At 39.9% G+C, this 24,356-nt stretch overlaps 1 protein-coding gene across 2 annotated transcripts in view; it reads right to left on the bottom strand.

The window, feature by feature from the left end:
• CEMIP2 (cell migration inducing hyaluronidase 2) overlaps window positions 1-24,356 on the bottom strand; it is a 74,672-nt gene that overhangs the window by 5,784 nt on the left and 44,532 nt on the right. For both annotated transcript variants that reach the window (XM_084899472.1, XM_084899471.1), the window contains exons 13-21: window positions 22,095-22,226; window positions 20,822-20,857; window positions 19,848-20,003; window positions 17,520-17,697; window positions 15,918-16,133; window positions 11,906-12,114; window positions 7,425-7,607; window positions 4,935-5,154; window positions 3,397-3,495 (exon numbers count right to left, since the gene is read on the bottom strand). In XM_084899472.1, the coding sequence (XP_084755598.1) occupies window positions 3,397-3,495; window positions 4,935-5,154; window positions 7,425-7,607; window positions 11,906-12,114; window positions 15,918-16,133; window positions 17,520-17,697; window positions 19,848-20,003; window positions 20,822-20,857; window positions 22,095-22,226 (1,429 nt within the window). The remainder of the gene's footprint in view (window positions 1-3,396; window positions 3,496-4,934; window positions 5,155-7,424; window positions 7,608-11,905; window positions 12,115-15,917; window positions 16,134-17,519; window positions 17,698-19,847; window positions 20,004-20,821; window positions 20,858-22,094; window positions 22,227-24,356) is intronic.

The raw sequence follows: 24,356 nt of genomic DNA, 5'->3' as shown, positions 1-24,356 counted from the left end.
ACTGGACTTTACAGACTGGATAAAATGCTCTGAGCATCTTATTGGTTTTGATTTAAGAGGAAGGGAGAGGGAGAGAGAGATAAAAACATCAACAATGAGGGGAAATCATTGATCAACTGCCTTCTACATACCCCCTACTGGGGATCAAGCCTGCAACCTGGGCATGTGCCCTAATAGGGCATGGGCCAACACCTTCGTTCTTACACACATACTCTCTCATTGGGGTCACAGCTTTCTAACTCAGCAATCAGGTGGCAGCCTGTACAGTGCAGCTCAGCTCACTTACTGTCACACTGATTCAGAAAAACCTACCCTCCCCCTCCTCCGGCAATGGAGCTCAGGTTTGGAAGATCAGCGAGCTAGATTGCCTCATCTCCATCGTTTCATCTTCTTTGAAATCAAAGTGAAAATATGGTAACTTTACCAGTTTTTAAGTCACGAGTATATTATTATACTGTATAACTTACAGTCGTCCCCTTTAAAAGAACAGTTTGATACCTTTAAAAAAATGAATTTTAAACACATCCAAATTCATTCATTTCTCAGCCAGAAAGGAATAAAAAGAACTTATTAGACTGAAAAATGATTCAATACTGAGTTAAGCACTGTTTCTGTTTAAAATTATAAACTATACCAAAAGCTAATAAAGGAGAAATACAGTCACCACTATCCCTTATTCTCACGGGGAGAAATTATATTTAAATTTCATTTCTAATCACTATTTCTAATCTGATCTGCCAGAAAGCAAAATGGCCTTTTAGCTGTGTTTAAATGTATCTAATCCAGAGGATGGTTCTGTAAATGCTTCAAGTAAACTAAGTACCATTTTAGATTTTGAAAGACTGGAAATGATTCTCTTATTTCTAAAAATCTGACATGGACAACAGTGTGGTTGGTGATTGTGTGTGTGTGGTGAGGGAGGAGGGGAGGGGGCATTGAGAGTATAAATGGTGATGAAAATTTTTAAATTAAATTTTTAGAAATGCAACAAGAGGCATTTCTTATTTATTTCAAAAAATAAAAATAAAAATTTGAATACTTAAAATTGAGATATATTTGGGGGGAAATATAAAATGATCTTCAACACACTCAAACTATCCCACCCCAAAACCTAAAGCTTAAAGGAAATAAAACACTTTCCATAAAAAATAAAAAATAATTAAAAAATAGATAAAGCAATGCCATGTCCTAGCAAAGGCTTTTCAGGAAATTCATGTGAAAAGTACTACTGGTAAATATGACAAAAAAACATGTCCTGTGTCTTTTCTACGTTCCTAGGCACCTAAAGTATATAGCAATAGAGTGAAACAGTGCCTTCAGACCCTGTGGCATGGCCTGTTGGAGGTTTTCTGGGCAAAACAATATATTCTTTAATTATCTAGTGACTGTATAGCACAGGGAATATAATCAATAATATATTGTTCAGTGACATGATTACTAGATATGTCATAGTAATCACATCATCCTAATATATAAAAAGCCAGGGGCCATCATGACCAAAACAGCCGGATGAATGACTGAACAGCAGGCTGCATGGGGTGACCAGGCCAACAGGGGGGTTAGTGAGGGACAACCAAATGACTGAAAAGCAGGCTGCATGGGGCAACTAGGCTGGCGGGGGGGGGGGGGGCATTTGGGGGCGACCAGGCCAGTGGGGGGAGGGTAAGAGTATTGGGGGTGACCAGGTCAGCAGGGGGAAAGTTGGGGGCAACTAGACCGGCAGGTGGGGACAGCTAGGGGTGATCAGGCCGGCAGGCAGGTGAACAGTTAGAAGCCAACAGTCCCAGATTGTGAGAGGGTGCAGGCTGGGCTGAGGGGACCCCCACCCTGTGCACTAATTTTGTGCACTGGACCTCTACTAAGATATATAAATGTAAAATCACTATGTTGTATACCTGAAACTAACAATGTTATACGACACTCTACTGTAACTTAAAAATGTTTATCTAGTGATCTAGTATTGTAGTGGGCACCCAGCTCTTGCTTCCTTTATACAACTGAGTCCCTCCAGACACCAAGCTGCACCTGGAGAGCTTACCCATCTTACTCAACTGAAACTTTATGCCTGTTGATTAAAAAATGCTCCCTATTTCATCCTTCCCTTTGGTGGGGATATTCTTAACTCAGAGTTGTCAAAAAGTCAAATTTATGTTCTGGAGATGCATGTGAAAAGTGATGGTTGCACAAAATGAATGTATTTCATACTACTGAACTGCACACTTAACAAAGATGAAGATGGTGAATTTTATGTTATGTATATTTTAACACAATGAAAAACTGAGAACGAAATAGAGAGTAAGACTGAAACTTTTCCACATTTATGTGAATTTGTGAACGTGTTGCCCACCACTTAAAAAAAAAAAAAAAAGCTGCCGAAACCGGTTTGGTTCAGTGGATAGAGCGTCAGCCTGCAGACTGAAAGGTCCCAGGTTCAATACATTGGTTTGCGAGCACATCCCCAGATATGCAGGAGGCAGCTGATCGATGTTTCTCTCTCATTGATGTTTCTAGCTCTCTATCCCTCTCCCTTCCTCTCTCTTAAAAAAAAAAAAAAAAAGTATGTGTGTGTGTGTGTGTGTGTGTGTGTGTGTGTGTGTGTATATATATATATATATATATATATATATATATATTTTTTTTTTTTTTTTTTTTTTTTTTAAAAGCTCCTAAAAAGACGATGTGAGACCAGGCCCAGGCCCTGGCTAGAAATAGCTGGATGGCTAGATATCTCCTCCCCAAGGAGCTCTTTATATGGCGGCACTCAAGTCAGCCGGATTTTGGACAGGCCACATGCCAAGAGCTGGTTAGCACTGGCTGGCTTGGCTCTTTGCCCACATTCTAATGCTGACACTGAGGCTCTGGCCTGCACTTCTTACCCCACTTGGGAAAGACAACCAATACTTTGCATCTTCACTTTCCTCATCGGAAAACTGGGAGCCAGGGAACCTCATACGAAAAGGCCAAGGAAAAGTTCTAAAACTCACTGCCCACATGTTAAACAAACAACTTTGAAAGTTCTTTTTAAGTTTCAAACAGCAAGGTTGAACACAGTTTTCTACATTTTGATTGCCTGTGGCAATTGTTTTTTAACCCAAGATGCCTATTCTCTTATAAAAATGAAACCTGGGTCGCCTGTAACACTATTATGCATGAAGAACAGTGTGAACAGTTTAACATTTACCTAAAAGGGATAGCTAAACAGACAAAAATTTTTAAAAATATATTTACCTAAAAACGTAAATATTTAGGAGATATTTATATCTCTATTGTATCGCTTGCCACCCATAACCAAAATGTGATCACAAACGAATGACTGTTGCCAAAAATAACTGATGTCACCAGGGTGACACATAAAAGTGAAAAGCTGGAGCAGTGCACACGCCAGATGGTACTTACAGAGATGACAGACGGGTCTCCGCGCTGAGTCTCCACCTTACTGGGTGACTGGAATTGCACGGGGAGGTAGCTTTTATGAGGATCACTAGTAAACACCACCTAAACAGAGAAAAAAGGGTCACATTTATGTCAATTTCATCTGCCTCCAAAAGGATGCCTCAAAAGAAACTCAATGATAACAAGTCAGTTGTTTTGTTTTCAATGATTTTGAGAGAGAGAGAAAGGGAGGAGAGAAATCAATGTGACAGTATCAATCAGCTGCTTCCTGTACACCCCGGGAATTGAACCCACAACCCGGGCACAGGCCACATCAGCCAGGACAAACTAGTTATTTCCTGAACTTTTATACCTATTTCTATGAGAAGGTTTTGTTCCTCGTTTTCTGGAACAATAACAAGTTTCAAATAGTTGTGATCTTGTTAATAAAGTCAATTCTACAAATGACTACATAAAAGTGTTTTATATGCACATCTTTGTAAACATTTTATGCAAACACAGTCACAAATCTTTTTTAGTATATGTGCTGCCGAAGCGAGCACAAACAAATCTTTTTGAAGATTCTTTTCAGACCAGTATTCTGAACTGGGACTCGAGAGTATAGATGAGAAGTTTGAAAACCTGTAGTAGCTTTGTGCATTATCAGGTCTAAATGCAGCACGTATATTTCTGTGGCAATTCTTGCTTTTTAAAAAATTCTTTAGCCCAATGAAATGTGGACACGTATCAGAATCCCCTGCTGGGCTTGTTAACACCCAGACTGGCGGGTCCCAGCCCCGGAATTTCTGGTTGGGCAGGATTGGAATTGGGCTCAGGAATTCCAATTTCTCACAAGCCCTCTGGCGCTTCTGTTGCTGCTGGTTAGGGGTCCACACTCAGAACCATTCCCCTTAACCCATATCTGTTTACATAAAGATTAACTATTAGTGAATAGTTACACCTCTTTTGTACTTGGAATCGATCGGACTTCCTTCGAAAGGAACACTGTGCCTGATTTTTGGGTTTCCTTTCATTGCAATGCTTTTTCAAGATCCAAAAGAAGAACAGCTAATTAAAAATACTTCAGGAGGAGTATTTCACTTCTAACTAACTGGAGCCAGCTTGTCCTTTTAATTACAGGTAAACAAATAGCATTTGCTTCCAAATGAAGTGGGGACTCTCCACCTTAACAAAATAAAACCATCTCCAGCAGTTGCATTTTCCGAAGAGAAACATCACACTGCCAAGAAAACAAAACATTTTCCACATCCCTGACATGTAAACCAAGGAACAACAGTGCAGCAGAATCACATCTGAGAAGGAAAAAGATGACAGCAAATAAATCCAGTCATGCAGGGCAAACTGCTGTATCAGAGAAGGACGGGATCTTTATTATAATTTGGACAAGGTTGCTTCTATGAGCATCGCATTCTACCACGGGCCAAAGTTCAGGAGAAACCATGCCACATTTCCAAATTGGCCAGATAGATATTTCCCCCAAAAAATGCTCCTACTGCAAAGAACCTTCCGAACTTTCTCCAGGCCACAGCCCACGAGTTTACCTGACGGGTCCCACAGCCTTGGCAGGGTTTGGTGAGCATGGCTGGCATCCGCTTGAGGGCGGACGGCTTCTTGTAATACTTGGGATATGCTTTAGCCATGCAGTTACTGGTATCTTTTGAGTCTGTTGCCGCCTGGATCCTGACTCTTTCACATCCCTGAGATGAGCAGTAACTGTGGCCATCCCTGTGGCCCTGGGCTTTCAGATACAGAAACAGCAACCTGGGCAACACAGAAAGTGACCCATTGAGTGTTAGACCACCTCCAGAAAACTTACAAAAACTTAACTCCTCGCTAAAAGGTATATCTCTCTAATAAGGTAAGTTCTCCCCCTCAAAGAAAACTACATTATAAAACTAATGAAGTTGTTTCTCTTCCCTTTCTAGCCTCCTAGGCTCCTATGTCAAACTCAATGCTCCTTCAGAAAATATTCTGGTAGCCTGATTCAATCATTGTAGAAGGTATGAAAGTTGATTTCTGGTTTGAATTAAGTTCAACAGGTGATTTGGAAGGATGGAATTTGGCTTGGCTCAAGAATTCCTCGGAAAACTTTATACTTGCATTGAGTTTAGAATTTGGTAAATCAGCATGTTTTTCTTTTCTTTTTTTGGTTTATAAATCATTTTGGTTTATGGCACAAAATTTGAATAAGAACAGCAACTGTGTTTCGTTTGGCTTCAAGTCAATTCAAAAAAGCAATGGTTTCAAATCAATTCCTGCGACGTTGACCAAGAGCAGATGGGCCTGAGGTCCTTCTGTCTGTACTTTGGCCAAAATCAAATGAAGTGAGCAGTCCGAGGACTCTGAATTATCCCCCTACTGCCAAGATGAATGGAAAAGTAACTTCTAGGCAGCAGTCCAACATCTGTCAGCAAACCTTGTCCTTCTAGAGCAAAGAAAGTCAATGTTCTAAAGGCTTGATCAAATGTAATCAATTATTGAAGTCAAAAATTTACATTTTAATATGAGGTCAAGTAGCAATTATGAGGTAAAAATCAGCCACTGTCCCAGCATCCAATAATTTTAGCTTATATCTGTAAGGAATGCTACAAGCCTGGTTAGCATAGATCTTCTGGCAATTAAAATAATCAAAATAAATGTAATTAAAAAAAATTAAAACCCCAAAGACCAAGGGGTTTTAGAAATACCCAGATGATGACACATTTCCCATCCTTTTACACATGTAATCATTAATATGTGATCACCAAAATGTCCTTACAAATTTGGTTGTTCTGTTTATTTTTGTGAAAAGTCAACTGGAAATGCGGAAGTTCTGTCATTTACAGAGTAAAAGCCCAAGCAGATTAAGTCTAATTAGAAATTGAAAATCAAAGACAATTATGATTAATATATATATATATATATTTTTTTTTTTTTTAAGCTGACCACACTGACTGCTGGAAGTGCCCTGGAGGGAAAATAAGTTGCATTTCATTCAAAGGCTAACAAGGTACTTGCCTGAACCCCCAACCTTGTCCCTCAAAATCAAACTTGCCACCCTCACCCCAATTGGAACCTTTGTCTTCCCCCAAACATGCCATGCCACGTTCTCCCATGCCTCCATGCATCCGTCCACATTGCTCTTCACCCATCTCTTTTTTGTCTCCTCCTACTCATTCAAGAGTCTGTCCCAGTGCCACGCTCTTGGGATGTCACTGGTTACCTTAGGCTGAACTTCTGGGTCACCTCAAAAGGCACACTGAACATCCCACAATAGGGCTTTTAGCACTTAATTTCTTCCCTCTCCAGTCACCTGCTTTACATGCCCACATCCTTCAGTGGGCTATGCATTCGCAGAGGAAATGCATCTTATTTACATTAGTGTCTTTACTAAGGTGCCTAGGCAATGGCGTAGGAGGATGTCAGCTTAAGGAAGGGCTAAGGAGCATGCTAGTTGCTGGAAGAGTACAGGAGATCGAGCCTACCATCGCCCAAAGGCTGAGAGACTGTAACTGGATAAGAGCAGACAAAGCCAACAGGACCCCAGGAGAACAGGATTAGAATTAAAAAGTGGAAAGATGCAGCCTAGAGAGAGTTGAAAGCAAATATGCCACGGTTATACAGTGATTTTTAAAAACTCAAGGTCAACTTGAGAGAGAGAGAGCTTTAAGGAATAGAAAAATGAGCTTTCACTGAAATATGAACTATATCATATGTAAACAATCATCTTACAAGAGTTGTTATAGGAAAGAAATTAGTTTAAGTTCCTATTGGGCCTACTGGTTCTTTATTGACAAGGATAATTTCTCTTTCTAAATCGCCTTAATAGGTATACAGCAAACATCTTCACTCAGCTCCTACTGCCAACTATAATTATGAGTCATTCTAGTTCTCTAGGCCTCTAATAGCGATGAGCAGAGAATTACCCACATCAGCTGCTTGTCTAGAGAGCCATCACATCATAGTCTATTCTTAGTTAGGCTGAAGAACCAGTAATTTCTCCATTAAAGAAAAACAGCAATAATTCTCATTTGCTGGTCACACTGAATTACCCCGTGCCAGAGTCAAAATAGAATTTCCTCTCAGACGGCTTCCTCTGCAATTCTTCCAGTGAATTCACAGGCTCATAATCTTCCATTTTGGATAACGAGCCGTTATGCCGCTGTAAAAAGCCAAAAGTAATCTGAAAAATTGTGTTTGATGGATAGCAGAGGCCAACTCGAATCCAGTCATCCCTATCAAGAAAAGAAAATTAAAACATGAATTCACATTTGAGCCAATATATTTGGGGCATTATAGCATATGTAAACACTAGCCATGGTTTTCTCCTCCTTAAATTTCTGCTGTGCATTGTGGAAATCCTGAGCCCTGACCTTTAAATGTTTCCCCAATTTCTCTTATCAATAACAATCATATGGCTTATTGAAACTTCTTGGTTTTGATAGGACTTATAGGAATATGAACAGAAGTTGGGTAAGATGGACTTTGACACTGCGAGTGGATAATAAAATTAAGATGGTTGGACATGTAGTAAGCTGGATGAAATATCACTAGAAAGACAGTAGAAGTACACATTAGTAAAATCTTTCCAAAAAAATTTTTGTCCATAAATACATTTTTGTCTTTTATTACTACACTAGAGGCCCAGTGCACAAAATTCATGCATGGGGGTGGGGGGATGTATCCCTCAGTCCAGCCTGCATCTTCTCCAATCTGGGACCCCTCAAGGGCAGTCAGACATCTCTCTCACAATCCAGGACTGTGGGTTCTCAACCATTCGCCTGCCTGCCTGACTGACTCTAACCACTCCACTGCCAGCCTCATCGATGCATAATTGCTCCCCTGCCAGCCTGATTGCCCCTAACTGTCCTCCCTTTCAGGCCTTATCACCCCCAACTGCCCTCCTCTGCTGGCCCAGTCACCCCTAACTGCCCTCCCCTGCTGGTCTGATCGCTCACAACTGCCCTCCCCTGCTGGCCATTTTGTGATGGCCATCTTATGTCCATATGGGGGTGGCCATCTTTGACCACATAAGGACGGCCATCTTGTGTGCTAGAGTGATGCTAAATTTGCATATTGCCTTTATATTATATAGGATTAGGGTAAGTACTTAGTGATAAAATTTCTGGATATAAAAGTATGTGCATTTCTTTTTTTTTTAATCCTCCCCTGAGGATATGTTTTTATTTACTTTAGAGAGAGAGGAAGAGAGAGGGAGTGAGAGAAACATCAATCAGCTGCTTCCCACATGCACCCCAACCAGGGAATGAACCCAAACCTGGGCATGTGCCCTGACTGGAAATCGAACCCACAACCCTTTGGTTCACAGGATAATGTTCCAACTAACTGATCCACATCAGTCAGGGCAAAAGTATGTATATTTTTAAACCTTTGATGTATATGACCAAATTGACACTAAGTTTTTTTTTCTTACCTAAAAATCTTTAGACATAAAATTAATATTTTTTATTATTTGCTTTTGGGGGAGGGGGAATTTTCTAATTGTGGTAAAATATGCACCATATAAAATTTTAGCTATTTTAACCATACCGTTCAGTGGCATTAAGTATATTCAAAAGTTGTGCAACCATCACCACTACCCATTTCCAGAACTTTTCAATCATTTAAAAGAATTTTTGAACAGTAAGTAACAGGCCTTAAAATTGTTACAAAGGTTTAACTCACTAAAACCACTAAAGAGTAACTAGAAATGCAGACCAAAATGCATTAAAACATGTTCTCTGTGGTATATTTATAATAACAAAGTGGGAGTGGGCAGGAGAAAAACAACCTAAATAACTATGGGGAAAGGCAGTAGTTAAATAAATTTTGATATCTCTATATGCTCAGAAAATAGTTGAGGGCAGAGAGAGAGATCACTATAATTGTTATAATGCCTCACCCTGTTTAAGAAAATTATAGGTTATTTCAATTTTCTTTATGTTTTTCTGTATTTTCCATATTTTGTTTAATGAGTAAGTCTAGCTTTTATAACTTTTAAAGTGACAAAATCTATGACCTCTTTATAATTATATTAAGTTTGGAAAATAAGATGGTCCACCTCTTCCTCTTGTCCATGATGTAATTTTTGCAAACTTTCAGCTAATTAAACAAGGAAAGTCTGACTGAACTCCAAGACCATGTGGATTTTTGTAACTTCTGGGTTTGGCCTTTTTTGCACTTTATAATGTTTGCATTTGGTATTTGTTTAAAAGTTACGCATGACACTGACCAGAACCCGACATAACATTTGATTGTAGTATCTTGCCTAAAATTCATAACCTGCCAGATTTAAGTTTTTATATTTCTTATAAGTCCTCTCCAACCTCATTTGTCTCTTGACTGCTCTGCAGCTCACTGATGGGAGTGATAATACCAGACTGGCTTTCAGAAACCTCACCCTAGACACAATGTGGACTGTGGATTGGAGGTGGGGAGACCCAGTAGGACCCATGCTAGAGATGATAATGGCCTAAACTCAACCACCAACAGTGGAGGTAGAAAACGGTAGAGCGATATCAACAGCATTAAAGACAGAACTGACAGGATTTGGTCACTGACAAGATGAAGAAATAAGGGGAAAGGAAGAGAGAAGGATGAATCCTGGGACTTTTGGCTTGGTTGGCTCCATAGGTAAAGGTGCAACTCTCCAGCAAGGATAGAGAAAAGCTGTAGAGGGCCCCCTGGGAAGGCATTTGGGGCATTTCTTTAATTTATTGTCAGCTGAACTCAGGGTGACAGGCAGAGCCACGCCAAGGAAACACGCTTCCCCAGAAAAGGCCCCAGAAAAGGCCGGACATGTTATCAGTACTAACTTTTAACCTTGCCCAGGTGTCAGGGATTGTGACTTTGATATGTAAATCCAGTTAAGCACCAGGAATGCTCAGGCCTACTCAAGAATGCAAATAATCTCCTTTGATCTTAACTTTTAGTGAAACCCCTGGTATTTGGGGAAATAAATAAACAATCTGCATTGGCTCTGGGTCCCTGTCCCTCCATCAGAGAGGCAGTGTCCCACCCGGCTCCCAGCTTTGCTTCTATTTCTGCGTCTTGGTTTCTTTCTTTCTTGTATTTCTTAATCCCCAGCTGCCTCCACTCAGGAACCGGACCCGCTCCTTTTCCGTGCTGGATGCAGGAAAGAGAGAAACGCCCACAAGAAGCAGCAAGTGTCACAGGAAAAACAGGAATGATTCCATGTGGAGCTCGTGCCAGAAATCTCACAGCTCAGTAGGTCACTTCCAAGGCTCACCAGTCCCTGGAAGTGACCTACTTAGCACTGAATGTCCTATGTCCACCTCTTCCTTTCAGTTGTGTGTTTTAAGAGTGCTCAGAAAAGGCAGCACTTTATGACCAGTCAGGTGAATAAGCCATTTCAGTTTTTCAGGTACATATCTGAACAGTTTCATGGAGTCCCACTGGTTAACCACCACACATGTCTAGACTAATGTAACTCTGCCCTACCAGGACCATCATTCCTTCCTGGTTTCATCTCCTGTCACACCCTATGCTCCCATGGCACTGCATCCATCAGTTCCCGAACAGAACTAGCCCTTCCCCAATTCTGTTGCTTTTGTACCAAGACAGATCATTTAGCATCACTTTCTCAGCACACAGCCAGGCCCAACTCCTCAAGGCTAGAATTAGGTGCTCTATTGATTCTTGAGGGTTTTTTCTACCTGTATATTGTGAGCTACCGGAGGGCAAGTACTTTTCTCTCTCATCATTTTCTGGAACACAGCAAACGCTTGAATAAATTACTATACAAACAGAGCCTTCGACTGTAAATAGTATTGTTAGGACAGACAACTGGGAAGTCAAGAAGCGATAGAAATCAGGCAGGAGTGGCAAATACCTGGCATTCATGCCACTACTCTTCCACCTCTTACCCATAGCAGACATTACTAACCAACCACACCTCTCTCTTCTGTCAAATCTAACGTTGGCCTCAAAAGCCTTTTTCTTTCCTAGGTAACTCAGTGCTCAGTTGGAACAACACAGAGAACTTCCTCCCATCCCAACTAAAGGGAGTTAAAATATTCAGCAGACAATATGAGACCCTATTGTTAAATGGCTTTCTGTACACAATACCCTGATCACAGAGAAACAGAAATGCTTTCAAAAGGAAAGGATTCAATTTGTGTAATCTTCTAATTCCATCCACATAAAATAAGACAGCCTGCCCTGACCAGTTTGGCTCAGTGGATAGAGTATCAGCCTGCGGACTGAAAGGTCCCAGGTTCTATACTGGTCAAGGGCCTGTACCTTGGTTGCAGGCACATCCCCAGTAGGGGGTGTGCAGGAGGCAGCTGATGGATGTTTCTCTCTCATTGATGTTTCTAACTCTCTCTCCCTCTCCCTTCCTCTCTGTAATAATCAGTAAAATATATTAAATATATATATATATCCTCCCCATAAGAGAAATGTAGTACAAGAAACCGGCATCCTTACTTGCTACAAAGGTGGTGTGTTATTATTTTTCTCCACTAGATTCCTACTTGCTCAGCTATGTGAAATAACAGTATTGGGAACATACTTGTTAAAATTTATGAGGTATAGAAATACAGTCTTCGGCGCTGGCCCGTTCCAGTGGATGGAATAGCCCTTCTCCAGCATGATCACCGGCTGGTACTGGGGAAAGGCAGCCTTCTGGTTAATGCCCCGAAGCACCATCGGGTAGGATGGGTACTCATCTCGTGTGATGGTCATTGTCAGATTCTGAGTGCTCCACGTTTGCACATAGACCTTCAAAAAATAAATGAAGAATCATGGGGAAGAGCATGAACACTTAGAGAGCCAAACAAGCATTTCTAGCTCAAAGCCAAGTGTCTCGTTGAGAAAGAGAGAGAGATTCTGTGATCTGTGCCAGACTAAATGAGGAGTAGCCAACTTCATCCTAAGCCACACATACAATGAAGCTTGCTTAAACTGGAATGGTAAAAACAGACTGTGCGTTCTGCTAGCCAAGACCGTCATCATCTCTTCCACCACAACGGGCCAGCTTATTCATCAGAATATAAAACCTTTGTGGCTTATGCAGCCTGCCCAAAAAAATCCCTCAATCTGAAGAATGCACATATAAGAAATTAGTAAATTAATGTGAAAATGGATACCCTCTAACTCAAATCCGAGAGACTTTCCTCGAACGCAAGAGAGGGAAAATGTAAATACCTTAGAGTTTGGGCTTGCAATTTTCCATGATCTACATGAGCCCAATAAGTCATTTTTCAAAGGAAAAAGGGTTATAAAGCACTCTGCAAAAACTGGAAAAACATATTAAACCGAGACAAATTTGAAAGTCCTGAATTTGTTCCAGTGGCATGAGCTCCTTGCTGTGCCAAAACAAAGCCTTCCCTCAAAACAAACCTCAGAACAATTTCCTGAAACAAATGAGTATTGCTCTGGTCAGTGTGGCTCAGTTGATTGGGCAATTGTCCTATGCACCAAGAGGTTGCCTGCTTGATCCTCGATCAGGGCACATGTCTGGGTTTTGGTCTCCATTCCCATTAGGGGATGTGCAGGAAGCAGCCGATAGATGTTCCACTTTCAAATGATATTCATTCTCTTTCTCTCTCTCTCTCTCTCTCTCTCTCTTTCTCTCTCTCTCTCTCTCTCTCTCTCTCTCTCTCTCTCTCTCTCTCTCTCTCTCTCCTCTGTCCTCTCTCCCTCTCCCTTACTCTCTCTCTTAAAAAAAGAAACAAAAAACAAATTAAAAAACAAAAAAACAAATTAGTATCCTGTAACAGATTTCCCCAGAAGTATTAAAACATCTGCAGAATATTTATTTAATCCACAATACTTCTGTTTTTCTCTTTTGGTCATTTCTATAGTTTTGTCCACAACTGATTCCTCAACTATACATCTTTTGAAGCAGAAAATCTTCTGAACTCTCACTTATGTTTGGCTACTTCAATACTGTCCTCTTCTCTACTAATACCACTTAAAAGTTTAGAATAAATAGATAGGAAATATATATTTTGAGACTAATGTCTTTAATGTATTTAATATATTGTACATGTTATTTACTTAAATAAATTTGTTATATATAACTAAAATGTTTATATTATATATAACTAAATATAGTTTACATAGAATAGGTTATATAAATGTTAGGTTATATAAATACATATATATCCTGCCTTCCTCCAAGGATTTGAGGTAGCACATGTAACCTCAATTCTCCTTATGTTATCATCTTTCGTCCTGAGCTCCTTTACTCTTTGGGTCAGCAAAGAGCAGATATTCACTTAACATCAATTTACAAATAGCTAAATAATGTTTGTTTTGCCTTGAGGTCCGTGCTTCTATCTTTTGCCTATAAAGACATAGTATTATCCATCAGCTCAGTAACAACAAATGGCTGCAGATCTGAGCTCCCAGGTCAAATTCCAAATTCTCAGGAGAAAATTTCTAACCTGTAGTCCTATCATCCCAGAGCCGCCGGGGAAGTATTATTGTAGATGACTTGTCTCTTTCTTCATCTCCAAATAAAATAGAATTACTACCCTGGTTTGTAAGACAGAAGGGTCAGGTTCAAGTCCCAACTACATCATAAACCAAAGAGTTTATAGACCCATTTATAATAATTTTATAATACAAAGTTTTCATTAGTGAGCACACCCCATTTTAAGACAGATACACAAAGGCAGCCTTGCATACACATGGCTCGCAAGAAATTTAAAAATGCAGCTACCAAAGCACTAAAATCTTTTTGTTTTAATTTTATTTTAATTCTAGAATTTCTATCGCATCCTGGGTATTGATGAGTCAACTACATTTTAGGGGATGATTATGGCTAAAATGAATAGGAATGAGAAAGCCCACAACAAGGAAGCTAATATTACATTAAAATAAACCAGAAAAATCTCTCCGGTCTTTTATCCTTCTTAAGTCCTTGTGTCTTACCTATCGATAAAAATCTTTGTAAAGTGTGTGTGTGTTTTAACTTAAGAGTCATAGCGTTCTTTAGCAGTCATGATTCAAAATCAGAAGAGCAATGAAGAATTCTGCTCCCAGAAGCTCCCACTCCAGGTTTTCGTGGTGGAAACCACAGTAGCCTCAAGAAGTTGACATGCAGGATCCTGTGAACACTCCCTGACAGGCAGAGTAGCCAGAGCTCGGGAAGGGCCTTCACCACAGGCCGGTCCTTCCCCAAGAAGAACCCTCCCTATAAATAAGAGCAGTTAGCAGCAACCAACAGGCGGGCTTCTTTCCTGCTGTGGGACTAGCAGAGCCCAATTCCCCCTGGAAGATCCCTCGCTCTTCCCTCATTCTCCTGTCTATGCTCTTAATTCTCCTTTGCCCTTATCTTTTATCTCCCTCGACTGTCTAGTGTTAAATCTTGCCATTTAATTACATAAGATATGGAAATAAAACAGCTTCCTTCAAAATTCTGGGCAACTGGTACCCCCATCTGCAGCCTCTCTATTTATCCAAATGTCACTATTCAAATAATTGTTGCCGCATAGAACTCTGCCTCTCAAATAATACTCCTTGCAGCAAACACTGTACCATGTGCCAAGTCGGGGCTAAATGCTTTACATATATCCGTGCATTCTATCTTCTCATCAGCATTACCCTCATTGTGCAAAGGAAACAGAATGGCTATTAAATCGTTCAACTCATATTTAAGGCAAAAGAAAGCCAGGATTCAAATCCAGCCAGTCTGGCTCAAGTATTCGTGCTCTTAATGTACTACCTCCCAAATTCATCCACCCTCTTCTACTTGGCACCCAGTTAACACATGCACACTAGCTTAAGGTTTCCAAAGAAGTGTTTCACAGTCTATGTCCTCCCTTTCATAATTTCATAAATATCATATCGTAATATCATTCAAAGAATTTCCTTGAATGTCTCCTTGCCCACTGATTTCCAATTCCTAGCTCTGTCTCTGGAAACATTCCACTTTCCATGAGATACTGATCTTCTTGCCCCACAAGCAGATTCCCATAGTTAGCAGTGATAATCACCCTGCAAGGAAGTAAAGTCCCCTCTCTGGGGCAGAGCTGTAGCATGGCAAAAACCTGGCCTAAGACTCAGAAAAGGTAGGTTCTCACCCCAGCTACATCCCAACCATATTTAATCAAGGGCAAATCACCTCACCCCTCTTGGACTCACAGTATTTCCACGTTGGTTTGTAGCAGGGGTCCGTGACATAAAATTCTATGAGCCCATGGTTCCTACTGAATGTCTTTCTTTCACTTTTTAGAATATATATATTTTTATTGATTTCAGAGAGAAAGGGAGAGGGAGAGAGAGATAGAAACATAGGATGAGAATCATTGATCCTGCCTCCTGCACGCCCCTTCAGGGGACCGAGCCGGCAACCTGGGCATGTGCCCTGAACTGGGAATCGAACTGTGACCTCCTGGTTCATAGGTTGACGCTCAACCACTGAGCAACACCAGCTGGCTCTTTTGCCTTTTTGAGAAAATCATGCTTTGGAGAGTGTCCATCACGCTGAAGAGCTGAGGAGCACGCCTCACAGAAGCAGTGATGTCAGTCAGGAGCTGGCAAGGAAGCAGGCATCCTCACACATCCCGGCCTACCTGGGCGTAGCTCCCGCTGCAGATCACCGCGTTCCACTGGGTCACGTTCACACAGCTAGGATGGCGGATCAGGTAGTTGTCAATTCTCCCCACATACGCGTCCTTATATCCAGTCACAGAGCCATCGATGTCGTGGAATATGGAGTTCTTGTCACCATCCAGCTCACAGTCTTCAAACCAAGGGCCAGGCTTCCCAAAGAAGACATTCAGAGAGACCTGAGGGTGGTGAGAAACAAGGACATCCCAAAATGAGGGCTCCTGCCGTCTTAGTCAGCACCCACTGCGAGGATCCTACTGCATATCCATTCCAACTGCTTGGAGATTAAAACAGTCCTGAGTGACAGTTCACAGTTGTCAATCAAGGCACCCAGTCAATCAAAGATGTCCATTAGTTATGATAAGCCTGGGGAAGGGGGACGGGATTTTTCCAAAGCCTTGTGGAGTTCAAGTAGCAAATGTTAAACTTGATCTTTGGCAGTTTCCCTTTCTTCCAGTTAAAACTATTACCTGCTCTCCAGACAAAACTAATCTGCAATAAGAGAAATTAGAACTGTGGGGAAGGGAATTAAGCAGTCATACACATTAAACTTTAGAGGGTGGAAAGAGATTAACCAAAGAACTTATATACATATATACACTGCCCATGAACAGACATTATAGTGGTAAAGGCCTGGGGTGGGGCAGGAAGTGAGTGGTGGGAGCAAGAAAGGGAGGAGAGAGGGGAGAAGGAATATCTGCAATACTGTCAACAATAAAGATTTTTTTAAAATTATAAATGTTATACTTAAGATCTGTTCATTTTTCTGTATATAAGTTATATCTTCATTAAATAAAAATCTATTATAAGTTCTAACTTCAAAACTAGTTAATCATTTTTTTTTTCTTCAAGTGCTTTAGTTACTTGTTCACGTCTTCTCCTAGTTCCCAATTAAAACAGTCTAAGTATTTCTTTAGTGTGAATAATAAAGTAATAAAACAGGGTCTGCTATGTCCTAAGCATTTAATAAATATCAGCTACTGAAATTCCATTGAGTGCCTTTCCCAGTAGCTTCCATGGTTTTACAGGAGCCTAGTTCAGAAGGACATTCAATATTTCCCAACAACAGGCACAGGGGGCAGGAGCCAAGCACTAGGAAAACCTCTGGATAAAACAATTGGTTTCATACCACCCAGTATTCCTCTTCTCTCCCCATGTTTCTCCTGTAGTTCCCCCGCTGTAGACCCCAGACAAGGACAAGTCCAGGCAGATCCCAAATCTCCTCTCGGATCATTACACTGAATTTCCCCAAACCATGTCCTCTTGTTCTTATAAAATGCTACAATCCCTGCCATCAATTTAGGTTATTTTTTTTTCTAAGATATCACTTGAATATTTAAAAAAAAAAAAAAAAATACCCCACATCACCTGGGACTTCTATTCTCACCTTGAACTCAATGGGACAGAAAGAATAACAAGTTTTAAAACTTTCTTTTGCATATATTTCTGCCCCCAGTCATAAAGACTTGGTATGAATCCTTTGTTTCTGTCTTTGTCTTTGGGGATGTGCTAGCCCTCCTCCTCCCACCACAGTGACTGTAGAGGAACCAGAAGAACATACTTACATGTGGACCAAACTTCACGAGGGACAGGTTATTTCTGGGGGTTATCTGCCAGGAATTCTTCATGAGGAAGCCAATAGCACTGGTATACCTGTCTGCGGTTGGCACATATTTTTTGAAAGTGCACCTGGTGAGATGAATGGGCCCGTCATAGATCTGGAAGCCTCTGATTGGGAACGTCCTGTTGAAAAACAAGAGTTGGTTTAATGCATATGTGCCTATCCCCTTAGCAGCACTTCCCTGCCGTCCTTGTCTCATAAAGACAGGTGACTGTTCTGTGTACACAAAACACAATGCTAGAACACAGTGGCAACCGGGACAAGATATCCGATCACCTGAAATGTACACAGTGGAGGGAAAGGCAAAAAGGAAAACAACGGATAATTACAGAGAAGTGCTATGGAGACAACACATAGTAAACCGTAAAGTGGGGTAGGAGAGAAGCTATTTTAGAGAGAATGGAGGCCTCTCTGAAGAGGTGACCTTTGCCTCCTTGAGTCTACCAGTGAAGACCTTTTACCTGGTAACTTCATACTTTAGTTTTGGTTCCAAAATCTCTAATGTGAGAACAGAAATGAATCTGTGCTTAAACAGAGGGAACCTCCTCTCAAGCCTCTAAATGACAGTAATAAGGTGGAATGATATACTTAGAAGTATGAAAGTAGGCTAGCTAGATTGAGAAATTGGTTTTATTCACTGTCCTCCTTTCTGCTCACACACAAGCTCCTTAATCATATATTATTAACCGTAATTAATGTACAAAACCCATAATATTCTGTATCCCTTTGTTTTCTCCGCTGTTAAATTATTTTGATGGCACGGCAGAGGATTTCTATAGCAACGAATTAGATTACAACTTGGCAGTGTTTTACAATATATGCTAGCAACCAAATCAAAGGGCCTTTCTAAAAGTCTATGCGTCTGCATGTATCCAAAAGAGTTCTCTTCCCTAGAAAAGGTTGTACACATGCAGTAAAATAAAAACTGGATCCACTGACCAATGAAGTATCTGTTCTGGAGAATCTTCCCTAGCAAGGAAGCAATAAGCATTTTGAAATAAAACTGGAGGCCAGCATGTACAAGAAGAAGAATGAAATTGACTTGGCTGCCATCAGACTGCAGCCCCTACTCCAACCAATACAGCTCTCCTTCCTTTTATCGACACTCGAAAGAGGCAGCTACAGCCTAAATGTGAAAAGCACAGCCCTGAAGCCCAAGTAACAGGATTGAAATCCTATCTCGGCTACTTACATTAAGTTATTTATAAAGCGGGATGATACCAATACCTATCCCACTGGGCTCTGTGAGGACTAAATGAATAATAAAGTACCCAGAAGAGGGCCTGATACATCGTAAGCATTTAATAAATGCTAGCTATTAAAACTCCATGAAGTTCCTTTCCTAGTAGCTTCCATGGTCTTATTTCCAGGAGTTCTACCCAGAGCGTGGCATTCAATGAATTATTTCTCCAACGACGACCACAGGAGAGAGGGGCCAAGCACAGGTCATCCTCCGCTGGTAAAGCCCTTCCAGCAACCCCACCTGCCCTCATGCCCCCGGCCCACCCTAGCCTAATGCCCGCATAGAATGAGCACCTAAGGGAACGGAGGCTTCCTGAAGCCTGACACTAGTTTTCCTCCGGCGCATTTTCTCACCAGTAATATGAGGACAACTAGAAACTGTGTCTCGGAACAGAGGATGGATGAATTTGTTCATGGTTCCCTAAAAGCCCAAGAATCTTTCTAGTGCTGAATGCTTTTTTAATGACTCAGATTATTTTGACAGAAAGCATGCCAAGGTCTACCCCGTCTCCCTTCAACATCTGAAACACTTAATTATGCAGCCGTGGCGAGGTTTGGAGTCAGCGTTGGCATCGATCAGCCCTTATTTCCTAGGACTCTTTTCAGTCAGTAATTTCCTTTTTCCAGTGGCGATTTCTAAAAACCAACATCACAATTTGAGGGAAAACTGACCTAATGTCATAGTTTACGGTTTGGCAACTTTCTGTGGCTCAAGAAAGAAAGGGGTCAAAAATCACCAGCTTCTATAAAGCCTTAAAAAGGGAATGAGAAAAAAAAAAAAAAAAAAGATAGGTTCCTTCGTTATAAAATTATTCATAAAATCCAGATTTATCATTCATGCTCCAGAATTTTAGAGGGTAATACACAAATACTAAGTGATAATAACAATAACAGTTATAATAATAGTAAGATCAGGTGGAAAAAAATATCAGAGTGGGAACCAATCATGCAGAATTATTACAGAAACTTCCAGAAGGATTAGGTTTCCATTTGTTTCAATTGAACTCTCCACCGCCAAAGCCATGCTTACCTATTCCTGGGTAATGTCCGGGGCTTCTGGTCTATTCCTCCCATGCCTACATACTTGTTCTGACCACCCTGAAAGCCGTAATTCCTACTTTCTCCAACAAAGAGAGATTCAGACACCTCCTGGCTAGAACCTTCATCACTTGGAAAGCTTCCATCACTGTTAAAATGAAAATAACCATTAACCGCACAGTTCTAGAAAATGTATACTGACTCTCAAATAAAGGCAAGGTATAACTCAAATAGCTAAAAATTTTCAAAGCAGCCAATAGCTTTTACAAATACATACTGAATCACCAGGAAGTACCTCTAAACTGTGAACATGCCTCTTAAAAATTAATACAAATTAACTGTATTGTAAATGAGTGGTTTTCAAATTAGGTTGAAATAAGTGAAATTTAATTTAGCAGCAACACCTGATTATTTTAGTCTCAAGCAACAGTACTGTGAACAGGGAGAATAAATGTGCCCTGAATACAACGATTAGAATCTAATGTTTAAGATGGCAGCAAGAGTGACTGACCTAGAGAATAATATTTAACACAAAAAGTCCAGTTCTTAAAGACCACTGAGAAATTTGACCAACTTTGTAGAAAGAAAATATTTCATGTGTTCCCAACTTCTACTCCCTTCCTTTTTATTCCCATAATTTTTAAGATCTTTAATGTAATGCTCAAGTGTTTTCTTCTAAATAAAAAAAACACATAAGTCTACCTTTCTTAGGAATTCCAGCTATATTAACCTACTACTTTGGCATGAATTCAATGGATCATTAAAAATGTATTTTTGACCCTCAAGTGGTAACAGGAAGCAGGTGCTAATTTATCTTAATGATAATAAATGTATAACATTATGGTGTGTTATCCATAAAAAATTAAATAAATTTTAAAAATCAAGGGTTATTTTACCTACAGTTTTAAAATAATCAGAAGTAATAAATTAATTAATCAGAGAAGTATTTTTAAAGACATTACAAACCTGGCAAAGGTTAGTCCTATTCCATTATCTGCAAATCTGTAAGAAAACAGAGATAACATAAGACTTGAACTTACCACTTCATGTAAGAAGAGGTTCCAATATTTACTCTTCCAGACCACAAAAGTAAGTTTCACCTCCCAATAACTAAAAGCACAGACTCCACAGAGAAGGCACCTGGTTTAAATCTCAGCTTTGCTAATGACTAGCTGTGTGATCTTGGGCATATTACTCAACTGGACTCTCCCTCAGTTTTCTCAACTCTATGTTAAAATAAAAAATAAAAAAAATAACAACCTTCCTCATAGGACACTTAAGAGCATTACACATACTAATTAATTTCAACCATTTAGATACAGGGCTGAGAATCCTGTTTTCTCCCAAGGGCCATTTGGATATTTATAAGATCATTCACGGCCCATACAAGATTATCAACTTAAAAAACGAGCCATTTAATTGACTCACCCCTAATGCGTTGGCAAGGCCGGACCAAATGACTTCATGGGCCATCCCCCCACCCCTGATAGAACAATGGCTGGCACATAGCAAGGAGCATATAAGTGTTAGCTGGAACTGTTATTTCTATAATTACTTTTAAAACCCATTAGATCATGGTAGTCTCCTCTAAACTTTTCAACATTAATACCCAAGCTATTTCTACAGATTTAACATAATATTTTTTGCATGATAACAGGCAGAGATGATAAAATGCCAAGAAGCTAAAGCCAGAAAACAGTGTTTTTCTAGACTCTTGAACACCAAATCTTAGCTCAATATACATCAGATTTCCAAAATTACACAAATGGAAAAAAGCGAGATGCTTACTGCCTCAAGTCATGTTAAGACATAAGTCAACACATGAAGGTGAAATTTACAACTTTTGTTTTGAGTGGCAGTAAGAGAGCATCAAAAAACATGGATTTTCCAAGAAGAAGGAAAAACATCCAGCTGGTTTCAAAATCTTTATTTAGCTCTCTGACATAGGCCCTGATTGTTATATAAAGTTAAATTCCCGGTTTCTGTTCAGTCTCATCAGAAAACGTTCATGTCACCAGACAAGTTGAGGTCCAATAAAAGCAGCCGAATGAGATTATTTCAAACATTTGCCATCTGTTAATGCTAGCAAACTTTCTTGGAGCTTGCCCTGTCTTTTAGTAACAATAATTTGATTCCAGAAACTATCAACTGTATTTTCAGTCTACTCGGTTTTTCAAAATAGCCTTAAAAAATACACACACCAGTGCCACCAGATAATAACTTTGTAGAGAATACCCACGCTGAATTCTGGACGACAATGTCTCCCCCTCTGACCCAAGCTCCATGGTCATTATTTTTAAAAGCAATGAGCCTGTCAATTACAGCAGCAACACGTGGCTTTTCAGGGTCACCATCCTGATGAGGCCGAAACCTTGGGATTGAAGAAAAAGGACTTTTTAAGAAAGGTAATGGCTATCAGCTATTTACAACTGTACACTTAAGTGTCAAAAAGATTTAAATTTGACCGAAACCAAAGAAGTAAAAAAAAAAAAAAAAAAATCTCTTAAGATACAACTTAAATACTTATATTTCAAATATTGGGAAAAATAATTACATTTATTTATATGTTTATGTAAATGAAAATTGCTTTCATATCTTCTTATTTTTTTAAATCAACATATTATGGACTGGCTATTGCAGAACATTATAAACACTAAAACCATTAAAAAGTGAAACAAAACAAACAAACCTCATATCAGGAAAACTTGCAAGTTTTCATGAATTCTTAAGCTCCATAATACTAATATAAACTTACTGAATAAATTATTCATATATTTTAACATACATATATTCTAACTTAAAACTATTATTTTAGTTGTATGTTGGTGATATATCTTAAATATAAAGATAAAACTGGATTTAATATCTTAAAAAGGCCTAAATTCAAAATACATTATATTAATTGACTTATCAATTATAAAGACTAAAATTTAATTCTGCTTTTTCTCCCTTCTAAAACACTTATCAAGACCTTAATGAAAAGGTTTTAAAAAATGGTGTCAAAACGATCCTATATAATAAAAGCCTAATATGCTAAGTGTCCAGTCATCCAGTTATCCATTAGTGTAATATGCTAATGATATGCTAACGATGCTCAACTGCTTGCAATGGCATGCAATGACCACCAGGGGACAGATGCTCTGATTGATAGATTAGCTTGCTGCTGGGGTCTGGCCCATTGGGACTAAGTGAGATGGACCAGACACACTCTGGAGCCTTTACATGGTTTCTCCCCGGCTAGCCAACCTCCTGCATCCCTCCTCACCCCGATTGTGCATTGGTGGGGTCCCTCGGCCTGGCCTGCATCCTCTCACAACCTTGGACCCCTCAGGGGATGTCAGAGAACTGGTTTCAGCCTGATCTCATAGGCCAGGCTAAGGGTCTGCACTGGTGCACAAATTCATGCACCAGGCCTCTAGTCCTCTATAACAACTCAAATAAATAGCACCATAAGATCACCTATTTTTTAGAAAATCATTTCTAAATTTTACAAAGCTGCAAGGAAGGGGTAGGAGGGCAGACAGCAGAGCCTTAAACAGCTTTTCAAGACCAATTTAGCAAGTTGAGCTTTTCATACGATCAAGAAACATCATTTGTGCAAACACTACTAACAGTTGCTGGCACACAGTAGGTGCTTACTAAATGTGTATGATGGGAGAAGAGTTGTGCACAGAGAAGAGCAAGTACAAAGGCCCTTAGGCACAAGTGAACCTGGCAAGTTTAGGGAACTAACACTTTGGCTTTGGCTGGAGAGTAAGAAGCAAGGGGGAGAGGACATAAAGATGGGCATGCACCAGGCAAGGATACAGTTCTCCATTCTAAATGCAACTAGAAAAGTAGAGAGTAGAATGGTGGTTGCCAGAGACTGGGTGAGGAGGAAATAGGGAGGTGATGGTCAAAGGGTACAAAGTTTTAGTTATGCAAGATAGATTAACTCTAGAGATTTACCAAACAAAACAGTGCTTATAGCTAAAAATACTATATTGTATCCCATAAAATTTGCTAAGAGAGTATATATTATGATAATTATGGTTATTACAAAAAGTATTCTTAAATTAAAGAAATAATAACAGTCCTAGCTAGTTTGGCTCAATGGACAGAGCGGTGGCCTGAGGTCTGAAGGATCCCAGACAAGGGCACAAGCCCAGGTTGTGGGCTCAACCCTCCAGTAGGAGGCATGGAGGAGGCAGCTGATGAATGATTTTCTCTCATCATTGATGTTTCTATCTCTCTCTCTCTCTCTCTCCCTTCCTCTCTGATATCAACAAATGCACACACACACACACACACACACACACACACACACACATATATATATATATATATATATATATATATATATATTTTTTTTTTTTTTTTTTTTTAAAGGAAATAATAACAACAAAGGAGATAGGAAGAAATTTTGGGAGATAACAGATAAGTTTATGGCCTTGATGGTGGTAATGATTTCATGGGAGTGTACTTATGCCCAAACTCAGCAAGCTACATACATTAAATGTTA

The sequence above is a fragment of the Pipistrellus hanaki genome (genome assembly GCF_964339955.1).
Source record: "Pipistrellus hanaki genome assembly, chromosome: 11".
In the NCBI taxonomy this organism is placed as follows: domain Eukaryota; kingdom Metazoa; phylum Chordata; class Mammalia; order Chiroptera; family Vespertilionidae; genus Pipistrellus; species Pipistrellus hanaki.
This window is presented reverse-complemented; position numbering and strand designations above follow the sequence as displayed.